At 36.4% G+C, this 13,146-nt stretch overlaps 1 protein-coding gene across 2 annotated transcripts in view; it reads right to left on the bottom strand.

The window, feature by feature from the left end:
* Window positions 1–3,529: 3,529 nt before the first annotated feature.
* The window catches only part of LOC127836957 (probable RNA-binding protein 18), a 39,770-nt gene continuing 30,153 nt past the window's right edge, over window positions 3,530–13,146 (bottom strand). The window contains exons 3-6 of one of the 2 annotated variants that reach the window (XM_052363628.1): window positions 11,237–11,363; window positions 9,957–10,040; window positions 7,034–7,092; window positions 3,530–5,522 (exon numbers count right to left, since the gene is read on the bottom strand). In XM_052363628.1, the coding sequence (XP_052219588.1) occupies window positions 5,315–5,522; window positions 7,034–7,092; window positions 9,957–10,040; window positions 11,237–11,363 (478 nt within the window). In that variant the 3' untranslated portion in view covers window positions 3,530–5,314. The remainder of the gene's footprint in view (window positions 5,523–7,033; window positions 7,093–9,956; window positions 10,041–11,236; window positions 11,364–13,146) is intronic. The other variant, XM_052363629.1, reaches the window with a different exon arrangement.

Raw genomic sequence — 13,146 nt, 5'->3', positions numbered from 1 at the left:
TTAGATAACAGACAACGTTGATATATTTTAAAAGATATTACAAGGGCCATCATTCAGAAGTGCTTCTGGCTTGTTATCAAACTTAAAGCTGAGATTCTATGCCCACAAACACTGTTACCACGATTGATAATGGCATGATTAAAACTGATTGAGTAATATAGAGGACAACATTTATTTGTTAAATAAAGACAATTCAAGAGCAATAATACATACATGCTTCAGGCAATCTTTCAGGTTATCATATCACAAAAATTGTTACCTAGTTTGATGAAGCTCGGTTTAATTGTCGAGTTAATTAGGACGGAAAAATTTAACCTTCTGAATTTTGGATCATTCAAGGACCATAATTCAATAGTTATCCAAGCAATCTGGTTATCGAACTATGCCACAATATAATGCCCACAAACTCAAAATACTCAGTGTTTTATCCGATTTGAACTTTTAGGTAGAGAGTGATGCAGTCCATCCACTCTGCAGATGCCCTTCGCAGCCGTTCCCAAAATATGTCCTGTATTTTAAGCATGTGTATTAAAATTGTTAGAACAATACGTGTGTTAAATTAATACTCATCTTCCATGTTTCATAATAAGTGCAAACAGAATTGTCCTCATAACAAGCTTGTCAGAGGACAGCACGGTCGACTTGTTCTCGTCAGAGTTTCCGGCTTTTTTTTTCTAAACCAAACTGTTTACATAAAGGAAGGTTATTTAAGCAATCAAGTTATTAAGTATTTTTCTAAGTTGCAAAATATCCTATGAAGCACATAAACCTCGATTTGAGCATAATTTTTTTTTTCATTTGCTAACAGTGACCTTTTATTGTGACCTTTACAATGTTCGATATATTTCTCCTCATTGATATCTAAACACTTATGAAGTTTTATGTTGACATCTTACATAGTTTCTGAGATATAGCCCTTAAGTTTTGTGACAGAAGGATTGACAAACAGACAATGCCAATTCAACATTCCTTCGCCTTTGGCGGCGTATAATACAGTTTTGATGGAATGGCAATCGCAATAAAAGTTCATTTATTAGTAATATAAACAAGGATTACAAGCTTCAAGATAGTTATCGGTATTTTCCAAAGATAAGAAATATAATCTTTTTTGTGTGTGACATGTTTAAAATAATTCAATAATTGTACAGATATCACTACCTGTATTTACACCTTCAATAGTATACATGTAATAACGATGTAATAACAAGAGCACCGCCTTGCGGGTGCAGACCGCTCATCTTTTTTCTTTTCAAAGGTGAAGGGACTCTCATTTTCAATCACAAAGGAGGGAGGGGTGGAGTGAAGAGGGGTGCATGGTGTGGGGGTGTGGACATTTATTACATTATCTTCCAAAAATGCGAAAAAAAGGAAACAAAAAAAATCGGGGGTGGGGGGGGGGTGGGGGGTGGGGGGTGGTGGGGATTCTTGGGTGCGATGGTTGGACGGCATTTCAAACATAAAATAATAAAAATAAATATTTGTGTTTTTTAACCGTTTAAAAAAATTGGGGGGGGGGGGGTGAGGAGGGAGGGTATAGTGTGAGGGTGTGGTGGTAATTTGTGAGATGATCTTATAAAAAAAATATTTAAAAAAAATGGGAGGGGGAGGGGATTTGGGTGGGGGGAGGGGATTCGGGTGGGGGGATTCTTGGGTGCGATGGTTGGACGGTATTTCAAACGTAAAATAATCAAAATAAATAGTGTTTTTTTTTTTAACCGTTTAAAAAAAAAATTTGGGGAGGGGGTGGGGGGGGGGTATAGTGTGAGGGTGTGGTGGTCATTTGTGAGATGATCTTAACAAAAAAAAAAAAAAAAAAAATAGGGGGGGGGCACGGGCAATGGTTTGGGTGGAGTCTATTGTGGTTTGTCAGGTAAGAGTAGTTTTGTCAAAGTATCAATCAAATCTAATCATAAATAAAGAAGTTATGGCAATTTTAGCAAAATTTAATAATTTGACCTTGAGAGTCAAGGTCATTCAAAGGTCAAGGTAAAATTCAACTTGCCAGGTACAGTAACCTCATGATAGCATGAAAGTATTTGAAGTTTGAAAGCAATAGCCTTGATACTTAAGAAGTAAAGTGGATCAAAACACAAAATTTAACCATATATTTAAAGTTTCTAAGTCAAAAAAGGGCCATAATTCCGTAAAAATGACATCCAGAGTTATGCAACTTGTCCTTTTACTGTACCCTTATGATAGTTTGAAAGTGTTCCAAGTATGAAAGCAATATCTATGATACTTTAGGGGTAAAGTGGACCAAAACACAAAACTTAACCAAACTTTCAATTTTCTAAGTATAAAGGGCCCATAATTCCGTCCAAATGCCAGTCAGAGTTACATAACTTTGCCTGCACAGTCCCCTTACGATAGTTAATAAGTGTTGCAAGTATGAAATCAATAGCTTTGATACTGTAGGAATAAAGTGGACCAAAACACAAAACATAACCAAATTTTCAATTTTCTAAGTATAAAAAGGGCACATAATTCTGTCAAAATGCCAGTCAGAGTTACATAACTTTGCCTGCACAGTCCCCTTATGATAGTAAGTAAGTGTTGCAAGTATGAAAGCAATAGCTTTGATACTTAAGGAATAAAATGGACCTAAACACAAAACTTAACCAAAATTTTCAATTTTCTAAGTATAAAAAGGGCACATAATTCTGTCAAAATGCACGCCAGAGTTATCTAACTTTGCCTGCCCAGTCCCCTCATGATAGTAAGTAAGTGTACCAAGTTTGAATGCAATAGCATTGATACTTTCTGAAAAAAGTGGACCTAAACGCAAAACTTAACCGGACGCCGACGCCAAGGTGATGACAATAGCTCATAATTTTTTTTCAAAAAATAGATGAGCTAAAAATTGCAGAACTGATGCAATGAAATGGTTTTCATGGACTGTCTTCCTTAAGCAGCAGTGCTGGGCTCTGAGAGCACCACCTTAACAATAATCCTAATGATGTGAAACGGACAGTTTTATAGGTGAAACATCGGCATGGGCTATCGGCCTTAAGTGTATAGTGCCGGGCTCTGAGAGCACCGACCCTTAATACTAATGAAGATTATACATTTGACTTTTTTTTAAAGCGCTTTGAATGCACAATACTGAATGAAAAGGGCGCTATATAAATGTGGTATTATTATTTTAAATGGTTGCTGAACTGTCTATTCAATGTTCATATTTCACACATCAAGAATATTAAATAGTAGCTAAATCGTCTATTCAATATCTAAATAGTTAAACACAATACTATGTCACAATAGATTTAATATAGATGTTCATACTGTAATATACATCAATTGTATCAATGTTCATGGTGAAAACATTACAAATATAAAATAGTAATGTAACTTGTCTATTCAATAGCCACATGGTTACACACAATACTATGTCACAACAAATTAACTGTTAATATAGATGTTCATACCGTAATAAACATCAATTATATCGATGTTCATGGTGTAAACATTAAGAATATACAATAGTAACCTACTTGTCTATTGATACCAATACACACAATAATATGCAAGAAAGGCTAATCGGTATTATCTATTTGTTCAAAATAATACATTAATATATATAAATAACATAAAACAGCATGCGATATGTCTTCAATTTCATATCAGACGGGTTGATTTCAATGAAGTAATGTTGGGAGATGCCTAACAGAGCTGCACAATACCAGGGCTGTGAATATGGAAACACAACACCTTTCATCTTTAAGCAGATTCCCCAAAATTATTCAATATAAAATAGATCCTGTGAAGTTCAACACTATTGGCTGTACAATGTTGGCATTGAAAAGGAGAACATCAGCTGAAAGAAGTAGAAATCGAATCCCTGAAAGCAAAGACATGGTAACACATGCTTGGCCACTATTGGCTTCAAGCAATTTTACTTCTACCATGAAAATATTTGTTAGAAAAAATATCACCAAGCAAATATAATGGCCCACTTTAACTGATGTGTTAGGAACCATTACGACAGAATGCTTCTTTTGCAGTTATGGTGGCAGGTCATCAAGATGAAAGTTTTAGATCAAGTATGAAAAACATAACACCTTTACAGAACATATCTACATCCTTGAATATCCAAAACCTGGGACTGAACACTGAAAACAGGTAACAGCCTGACATTGCCTTTCATATCTTCTATGAGAACATTGAATGAATGGTCCCTCTTACAACTTTCATTTCCAAAATATAATTAATTTAAAAACAAATTAACACTTTCCCCATAAGAAGCAAAGTGAAAATGGCTTTCGCAACTAGCATAAAACCAGAACAGCCTGCGAGTATCTCGCAGTCTGTTCAGGTTTTATGCTGTTTGCTGCTCATCAGTATCTATGAGTTGGAATTAAGCCTTAAAAACTTGAATCTAGTAAGAAAGGTCTTGAATTAAATTCAACTTTACAAATGCATACAAATACTTATCCAAGTGGTGAAGGGTTAAATTAAAAGATGCAAATAATTAATCATAATGGGAAGTACTATAAGAGGCTCTAAAGGTTCCAAACTCGGCCAAGTCTGCACATGCTCTGAGAAAAGTTCATAATGGTTGCCGGAATATGTGGCCTCTGAAGTATTCACAAGCTTTTCTTTAATTTTCATCCCACGTGACAAAGTTTTAAACTCAGCATAGTCATCATTAGGACAAACGTTCTCACCAAGTTTCAATAAGATTGGGAAAAAAATAGCCTTTAGAGTGATCAAAAACTTTTTCATAAATTTGACCAAGTGATTGTGTTTTTTTACTACACTTGATCCAGTTCTGAGCTCTGTTGAGATATCATGTTGAGTAAAAAGTTTCATGAACATTGGGCAATATATTCCGCCTCTAGAGTGTTCAAAAGCTATTTCTTAAAATTGACTAAATATTTTCCAGAAGAAATGTGCACTATGATATCAACAATAGTACAATATGAAATCAAAAATAAAGTTAGAGTTCTTCATCATTACATAGGGATATAGAACACAGACAGGCAAAGCATTTGTTCAAAGGGAGTCCGTCCAAATATCTGTAAAAATTATTTCAGTACTGTACGTTCATAATCATAAATAGGTCGCAATAAATCTTTGTTCGTCTTATTGTACCTATTCTAATTCCCACTCACAAAACTGCAATTATTCACATCGTCTGCATTATGTTATGAAAGCTATGATCAAGCAAATACAAACAGCTTGAATCTTCCAAACAAAAATGGAGTTTAGACTGTGCATTAAAATACTGTTACAAGTATGGATTAAAAGCTTGCAAATGTAAAACTAAAAATACACACATTTTAATCACTAAAAACTAATTTTGGTGTAGCCTGTGTCATCTTTTGGTCTCTTTTCTGTGGTAGGGTTTATTGTTTTGTCTTTGGGTTGACTGCTGGTTTCCTGCCTGTGCACTGCTGTATTTGCTGGTTCCAGGCTGCTGGCTTGGCCGAGTGGAGATGCTGAAATCAGGAGCCGACTTCTCCATCAGTCTCAGCTTCATTTCAATGGCTCGTATCTTGGAATCCGTGCTGGAACAAAACATACTGAAAACATACAGTCAATCTTGTGCTTGCCTTTTGTCTTATGCAACCACTTTAAATCCCGCCCGAGCGTTTTAACTATATTTTCATATTGTATTATGCGACTTTTGTCTTACGCAACCAGCGACCACTGATTTTAGTGTATTTTGATGCCAGAGTCTTAAATTAAGTGACCGCATTAAGGTAAAAGTGGTAAATCTGTTGACCGTTCAGGGACAAATCAGTGTTGATTGTTTATCTAAGCTGATAACATGAACGATCTCATCTTTGTTTTAATTTCACACCAGCCATTTCCTTTGTCTCGATGACCGGTTCTGACCGGTGTTAATGCTGACTGCGTATCAATTTTTGGTGTCGAATAATACAGTGAGGTATTGCCAACAGTCTACGGGTTAAAGAGTTTACTATCTGGGACGTTAAGTGACAAATTTGATCGCCGATTTAATTGCAGAAACAATGCGCGGACGCTACAAAATTCACAGTGTTCTCGAGAGGTGTAAAAAATAAACTATTAATTGGTAACATGTAGCGAAATCTGTTCATTAAAAAATGTAATTGTTATTATGCTAATTAGTTTGTGTTAGCAAATTTTCCAATCAGACGTGTTTATTTAGTTTCAAATCAAGGTGTTTTATTTATTTCCCTATGTACCATAATCAAGTCAGATATATAGAAACTTACGTTAAATGAGAAAATTCGGGTATTGGAAGTGTCAAAGAGTAAAAGTGCACGTACATTTAATCACGAATGAGTTTGGAGTCGGAAAAACCCATTCTCCGTGCAAACCATTTACGTTGTATTTAGAATTAGAGAGAACAAATACAACTTATTTTAAGTAAAAAATTGTTTTATTCATTTTATTTATATTTAGATTTATTTGATTACAAAAAAAGAAATCGCTGTGTCAAAAGGAGATAATCAGATATCTGGATTTAAAATCAAAGGTCCGCATTCATCACAAATGGCCTTTTTTTATTTAAAGACCACTTTATTAAGAGACCACTTTTAGTTACTCCCTTAAGTGGTCTCTAAATACAAGATTGACTGTATTTCAATCGTTACCGGTAATTGTAAACAAAATTACTAAAAGTAAGAAGTATTTCTTTTTTTTATCTGCAATAAAAATTAGAAGTTGCCAGTTAGATAGATGAGACTTGATTTTTGCCAAGGCAACTGCATTTTAAATGTTGGTAGTCACACTGGGCAACAAGCTTGAAAAAATTTCTTATCATAATCATTAAAGAGAAAAATGGCTCATGTAAATTAACTTCAACTTATACAGATCGAAGAGGGATGAAACGTAGCTGGGGACCCATCTGTATTGACTTCTGACTTTCAACTATCAAACTCTTATAACTTTATTATTTTCCCATTCTTACTTTATCATTTTGCCACCCGTCGCATAATTATCAAGTTTGACGGCAGCGATGTACGATGTAGATCTAATTGAGGCTCAAGACTGAACAGAATGTTTGTGATACTCTAGACAAACTAGACTGCCATTGATGATTTACCTGAGCTCATTCACAGAACATGCTCTGCTGGTCTCCACTCTTTGGGCAGGGTCAGAATCCTACAAGGGGAGATAATAACATGTACTTACACAACAGTGCATCAACAGTGTTAACATGAAATGGTAGTTCACAGAAAATGAACAATAATATAACATGCAAATTTGTTTAATTAATTAATTAATTTTCCCTGCCAAATAAATTTTGCTTATTGATGGGTGAGGATGGGAATACTTGAAAAATAAAAAAGCCAAGGGTTATTGTTATTATGAATTGCCATTCTCCTCATTAAAACTATAAATCCACAAAGTTTCATGTTGAAATCTTGTTTAGTATCTAAGATATAGGCTAGAAAAGTTCCATCATACAAAAACAACAAAAGGCAATAACTCTCATTTAATAAAGTATTAGGTTATGGTTGTTATGAATGGCCCTTCTCCTCATTGATACCAATACACCCATAAAGTTTCTTGTTTCAATGAACATTCAGATTGCAGTTGCAAAGTTTTCTAAGATTTTACTTGTGACCTAATTTTTTAACACACGTGACCTAGATTCTAACTGAACCCTTTACATGCTGGGAAATTTGTCGTCTGCTCAAATGTTGTCTGCTGAATTTCTAAAATTAGCATTTTCTTCGATCTTTTTCGAAGAATACTATCAGAACAGCAAACAGTTTCGATCCTGATGAGACGCCACGTTCTGTGGCGTCTCATCTGGACCCAAACTGTTTGCAAAGCCTTCAAAATTCGGTTCCAGCACTGAAAGGGTTAAGTCTAGATATTGTCAAGATGAATAGCCTGACTAATTTCATCGATATTGAATCATTATTGTGACTTTAATATCAGCAAAAAGGGTCTTCTAAGATTTGACCTAGTGACCTTCTTTTTGGACGTAAGTGACCCAGATTCATCATAATCTACACATGGTAAAGATAAACATTCTAAACACGCTTCATCAACATCAAGTCATTAATGCCGATTTTGAAAAATAAATTGTGTTTCTGGTCGGCATGGGGCACATGAAAGTAAAATGCACACAGCCATAGTTTTCTTAATTGAACATATAGTATGATAAATCCATTTTTTTTTATTTCTTAATTGAACATGGAATTGTAAATTTTTATTTGTGGGTTATGAAGCATTCTCGGACACGTTATGTTATTTATTTATTTAAATTTGATGTATTATTATGTAAATATCACAGGCAGATGACAGGTAAGTAGATATTGCAAGGAGAGTGATGTCTTACTAGGCAGAAGGATAAATGTTGTGTTTGAATCTTTGAGGGGGTAATGTTTATTATACTAACAAGAGATGTGTTTGTCAGAAACACAATGCCCCCCTTTTGCGCCGCTTAGATTTTTTTTGACATTTGACCTTGAAGGATGACCTTGACCTTTCACCACTCAAAATGTGCAGCTCCATGAGATACACATGCATGCCAAATATCAAGTTGCTACGTTCAATATTGCAAAAGTTATGAAGAAGGTTAAAGTTTTGATTAAAGTTTTTGATTTTTTGTTGACCTTTGACCTTGAAGGATGAACTTGACCTTTCACCACTCAAAATGTGCAGCTCCATGAGATACACATACATGCCAAATATCAAGTTGCTATGTTCAATATTGCAAAAGTTATGAAGAAGGTTAAAGTTTTTAATTAAAGTTTTGGGACACACACACATACAATGACAGACAGGCCAAAAACAATATACCCCCGATCTTTCGATCCAGGGGCATAAAAACAAGTGTATGATATTTATTTTATTATATCAATCAAACATGTTGTACTTTACATAACAAACTGGGCAAACGCAGAGATTTTCTATGAAAATCAAGCTTCAACCACATTAAGTTGTTATATAAGTTTGAATTAACACCCATCCCAAACAATGTTTATGATATTTATTTTGCTGTATCAAACAAAAAACAGCTTTTAATGAAACACCAAGCAAATGCAAAGATTTTTAAGAAAAACAATTGAGATGTAATATAGGTTTTAATAAGCGCCTACCAATTATTCGTTTCAATGGAACTTTAGTTTAACCTGTTTCTTTTTTAGCCCCAATCGTAGGGTATAAAAACATGAATAGCTTGATCAGGAATTGAGAAATGCAGATTTAACATGGAAGAAACATAAATAATGCCCCATGTAACAGTTAAACAAGAGATGTGTTTGTCAGAAACACAATGCCCCCTAATGCTACGCTTTGAATTATTTTTTTGACCTTTGACCTTGAAGGATGACCTTTACCTTGAACTTTCACCGCTCAAAATGTGCAGCTACATGAGATACACATGCATGCCAAATATCAAGTTGCTACGTTCAATATTGCAAAAGTTATGAAGAAGGTTTAAGTTTTTGAATTTGTTTTTTTTTACCTTTGACCTTGAAGGGTGACCTTGACCTTGACCTTTCACCACTCAAAATGTGCAGCTCCACAAAATACACATGCATGCCAAATATCAAATTGCTATCTTGAATATTGCAAAAGTTAAAGGTTAAAGTTTTGGTTAAAATTTTGGGACACACACACACATACAATGACAGACAGGCCAAAAACAATATACCCCCGATCTTTATATCCGGGGGCATAAAAAAACAATAAGGCAGTCCAAGGCACCTACATAAAATGATTTGAACCTTACTATGAGTAAACAGGGTGTTCTTCATACATCTGCGTTAAATGTCATCACACATTAGCCTGTGCAGTCTGCATAGGCCAATCAGGGATTAAAATTTCTATCTAGACTGGATTTTTTGTTTAGAATAGATTTCCTTTAAACAAAAATTCCATATAAGCGGAAAGTATGGTCCCTGATTAGCCTGTGCAGATGGCTTTATGAATTGAGCACATGCATTGAGCCCAGTTTTCTCAGAGCATAGCTCATTTGGTGTAATGCAACCTGTCACTGTGTAGCCTACCTCCTGCTTGTGTGCCCAGCGTACTATGAGACGTTTGGACATGGCCAGCTTCTTATCCAGGGACTTGATGGCCTTCAATGCCTCCTGAAACCGGCAACAAATGAGCCTCGCACTGGGAAAACAAGCTTAACTCTTTACCACTTAGATACATATTTTCATGCATCTGTAGTCCCTTAGAAAGTTATATTTAATTGAAGACCTTTCTTACTAGAGTCAAGTTTTAAAAGCTTCATTTCCAACCCTAAGATACTGATGAGCAGCAAACAGCATAAAACCTGAACAGACTGTGAGTTACTCGCAGGCTGTTCTGGTTTTATGCTGTCTGCAAAAGCCATTTTCACTTTGCTTCTCATGAGGGAAAGGCTTAAAGCAAGTGCTTTAAGTGTCGTCCCAGATTCACCAGTGAAGTTCCCACTGGCTTATCAGGGACAACACTTTCCCCTTAAACAATTTCATCATGAACCCCTGTAGTATTACCAATGGCAATATGAGCCCCTGTAGTATTACCAATGGCAACATGAATCCCTGTAGAATTACCAATGGCAACATGAACCCCTGTAGTATTACCAATTGCAACATGATCCCCTGTAGTATTACCAATGGCAACATGAAACCCTGTAGTATTACAAATGGCAACATGAACCCCTGTTGTATTAACAATTGCAGCATAAACCCCTGTAGTATTTCCAATGGTCACATGAACCCCTGTAGTATTATCAATTGCAGCATAAACCTCTGTAGTATTACAAATGACAGCATAAATCCTAGAAGTATAACTAATTGCAGCATAAACCCCTGTAGTATTACTAATTGCAACATGAACCCCTGTAGTATTACAAATGGCAGCATAAACCCCTTTTGTATTATCAATGGCCACATAAACCCCTGTAGTATTACCAATTGCAGCATAAAATCCTGTCGTATGCATCATAAACCATTGTAGTATACCATTTGCAGAATACCCCCCCCCCAAGTATAGACAATGGCACCATGAACCCCTGTAGTATTACCGATGGCAACATGAACCCTGTAGTATTATCAATGGCAACATGAACCCTTGTAGCATTACCAATGGCAACATGAACCCCTGTAGCATTACCAATGGCAACATGAACCCCTGTAGCATTACCTATGGAAACATGAACCCCTGTAGTATTACCAACGGCAACATGAACCCTGTAGTATTATCAATGGCAACATGAACCCCTGTAGTATTATCAACAGTAGGATGAAGCAGTAAAGTTGCATAAATAGTAGCATTAACCCACTACAAGGTGTACCTCTCTGGTGGAGTATGACACGAAGCAGTAGCCTCGTGACTTGCCCTGGTCGGGGCCCGTCTTGTGGCACAGGAAGTCAAACCTCTCCAGGGAACCAAACCTCTGCAGGATCTTCAGCAAGGCAAACCTGGAAACAAATATGCCTTGCTCTGTAAAAACAGTGTTTAATGCAGTCTGCACAGGCTTATCTGGGAAGACACTTTCTGCTTTTATGATATTTTTTGTATAAAGAAAGTCTATTCTTAGCAAAACACCAGCATAGGCCAAAAGCAACATCCCAGCCTGTGCAGACTGCCAAGGCTAGGACAACGCTTTATGCACATGCATTTATTTAACAGTTACTAAATAACTCCATTTTCACTGAGTGAGGTTGGCAACAAATTGTTGTTCAGATGCTCAGAACAGGGCAAAGCTGGCAAGAAATAGTTAAGGTGAGGCTTAGAACAAACCTAGCAACTAACAGTTAAGGATAGACTCAGAATAGGGCAAACCTGTTAAAAGTAGTTGGGAAGAGGCCCCGAACACGGCAAACCTGGCAACAAACATTTTGGAAGATGCTCAGAACAGGGCAAACCTAGAAACAAACAGTTGGGGAGATACTCAAAGCAGGGCAAACCTAGCAACAAACAGTTTGGGAGATCACAAGGGTTTTTCTAGCGATTTTGGGAAAAGTAGTATGGTCAAATTGGGATTTGTTTAATAAATAAAAGTGGCAATTTAGGAATTATTTATCAACAAAAAGGACTAAATTAAAGCTATGTATGTTGAAGGACGTTTAAAAAATAAAGTTGAGCTATAGGGTCTTATAATTATAAGTCATAAGAGACTTCTTTCGTAAAAAAAATTTAAAAAATTATATATTATTTTTTTGAAATTGGGATTAAATCTTTTTTATTTTGGTTTGGGATCGGATCTGTTTGCTTTGGGATCGGGTTCGTTTTACGGCCTTTTTTACAAAGCAGAAAAAACCCTGAATCTGAAACATCAGGGACAGGCTCACAACAAACCTGGCAACAAACGGTTGGCCAGAGGCTCAGAACAAGGCAAACCTGGCAGCAAATGGTTGGCAAGAAACTCAGAACAGGGCAAACCTGGCAGCAAACGGTTGGCAAGAAACTCAGAACAGGGCAAACCTGGCAACAAACGGTTGGCAAGAAACTCAGAACAGGGCAAACCTAGCAGGCAATGGTTGACAAGAAACTCAGAACAGGGCAAACCTGGCAACAAACGGTTGGCCAGAGGCTCAGAACAGGGCAAACCTGGTAATAAACGGTTGGCCAGAGGCTCAGAACAGGGCAAACCTGGCAGCAAATGGTTGGCAAGAAACTCAGAACCAGCAATTTTTTTCCGTCTTTATAAAGTACCGGTAAACAGCACTTTCCCAATTACGAAAAAACTACAAATTTCCCAATTGCTGTCCAAAAAATTCCCAATTTAAGGTAAAAAAAAAAAAAAAAAAAAATTTTTTGGGGGAAAATGCAACATTTTGTTAGTTTCCCTATGCAGCTCTATGGTTTGAACCTGGGTAAATATAATATTGACAGCTTGAAAACACTTAGTTATCAATTTAAAAGTATTTGGGAGCATAAAATCAAATACACCAATTTCCCAATTTGAGGGTTTCACGACTCGATTTTCCCCAATTTTCAGGCTTTCACGATTCAATTTTTCCCAATTGGACCGGTACGGGTACTTTTCCCAATTGGACAAAAAAATGGCTGAGAACAGGGCAAACCTGGCAACAAACAGTTGGCCAGAGGCTCAGAACAGGGCAAACCTGGCAACAAACGGTTGGCAAGAAACTCAGAACAGGGCAAACCTGGCAACAAATGGTTGGCCAGAGGCTAAGAACAGGGCAAACCTGGCAACGAACCATTGGCCAGAGGCTCAGAACAGGGCAAACCTGGCAA

The sequence above is a fragment of the Dreissena polymorpha genome, chromosome 7 (assembly GCF_020536995.1).
Source record: "Dreissena polymorpha isolate Duluth1 chromosome 7, UMN_Dpol_1.0, whole genome shotgun sequence".
Taxonomy (NCBI): domain Eukaryota; kingdom Metazoa; phylum Mollusca; class Bivalvia; order Myida; family Dreissenidae; genus Dreissena; species Dreissena polymorpha.
Note: the sequence above shows the minus strand (reverse complement) of the source record. Positions and strands in the feature narration are given on the sequence as shown.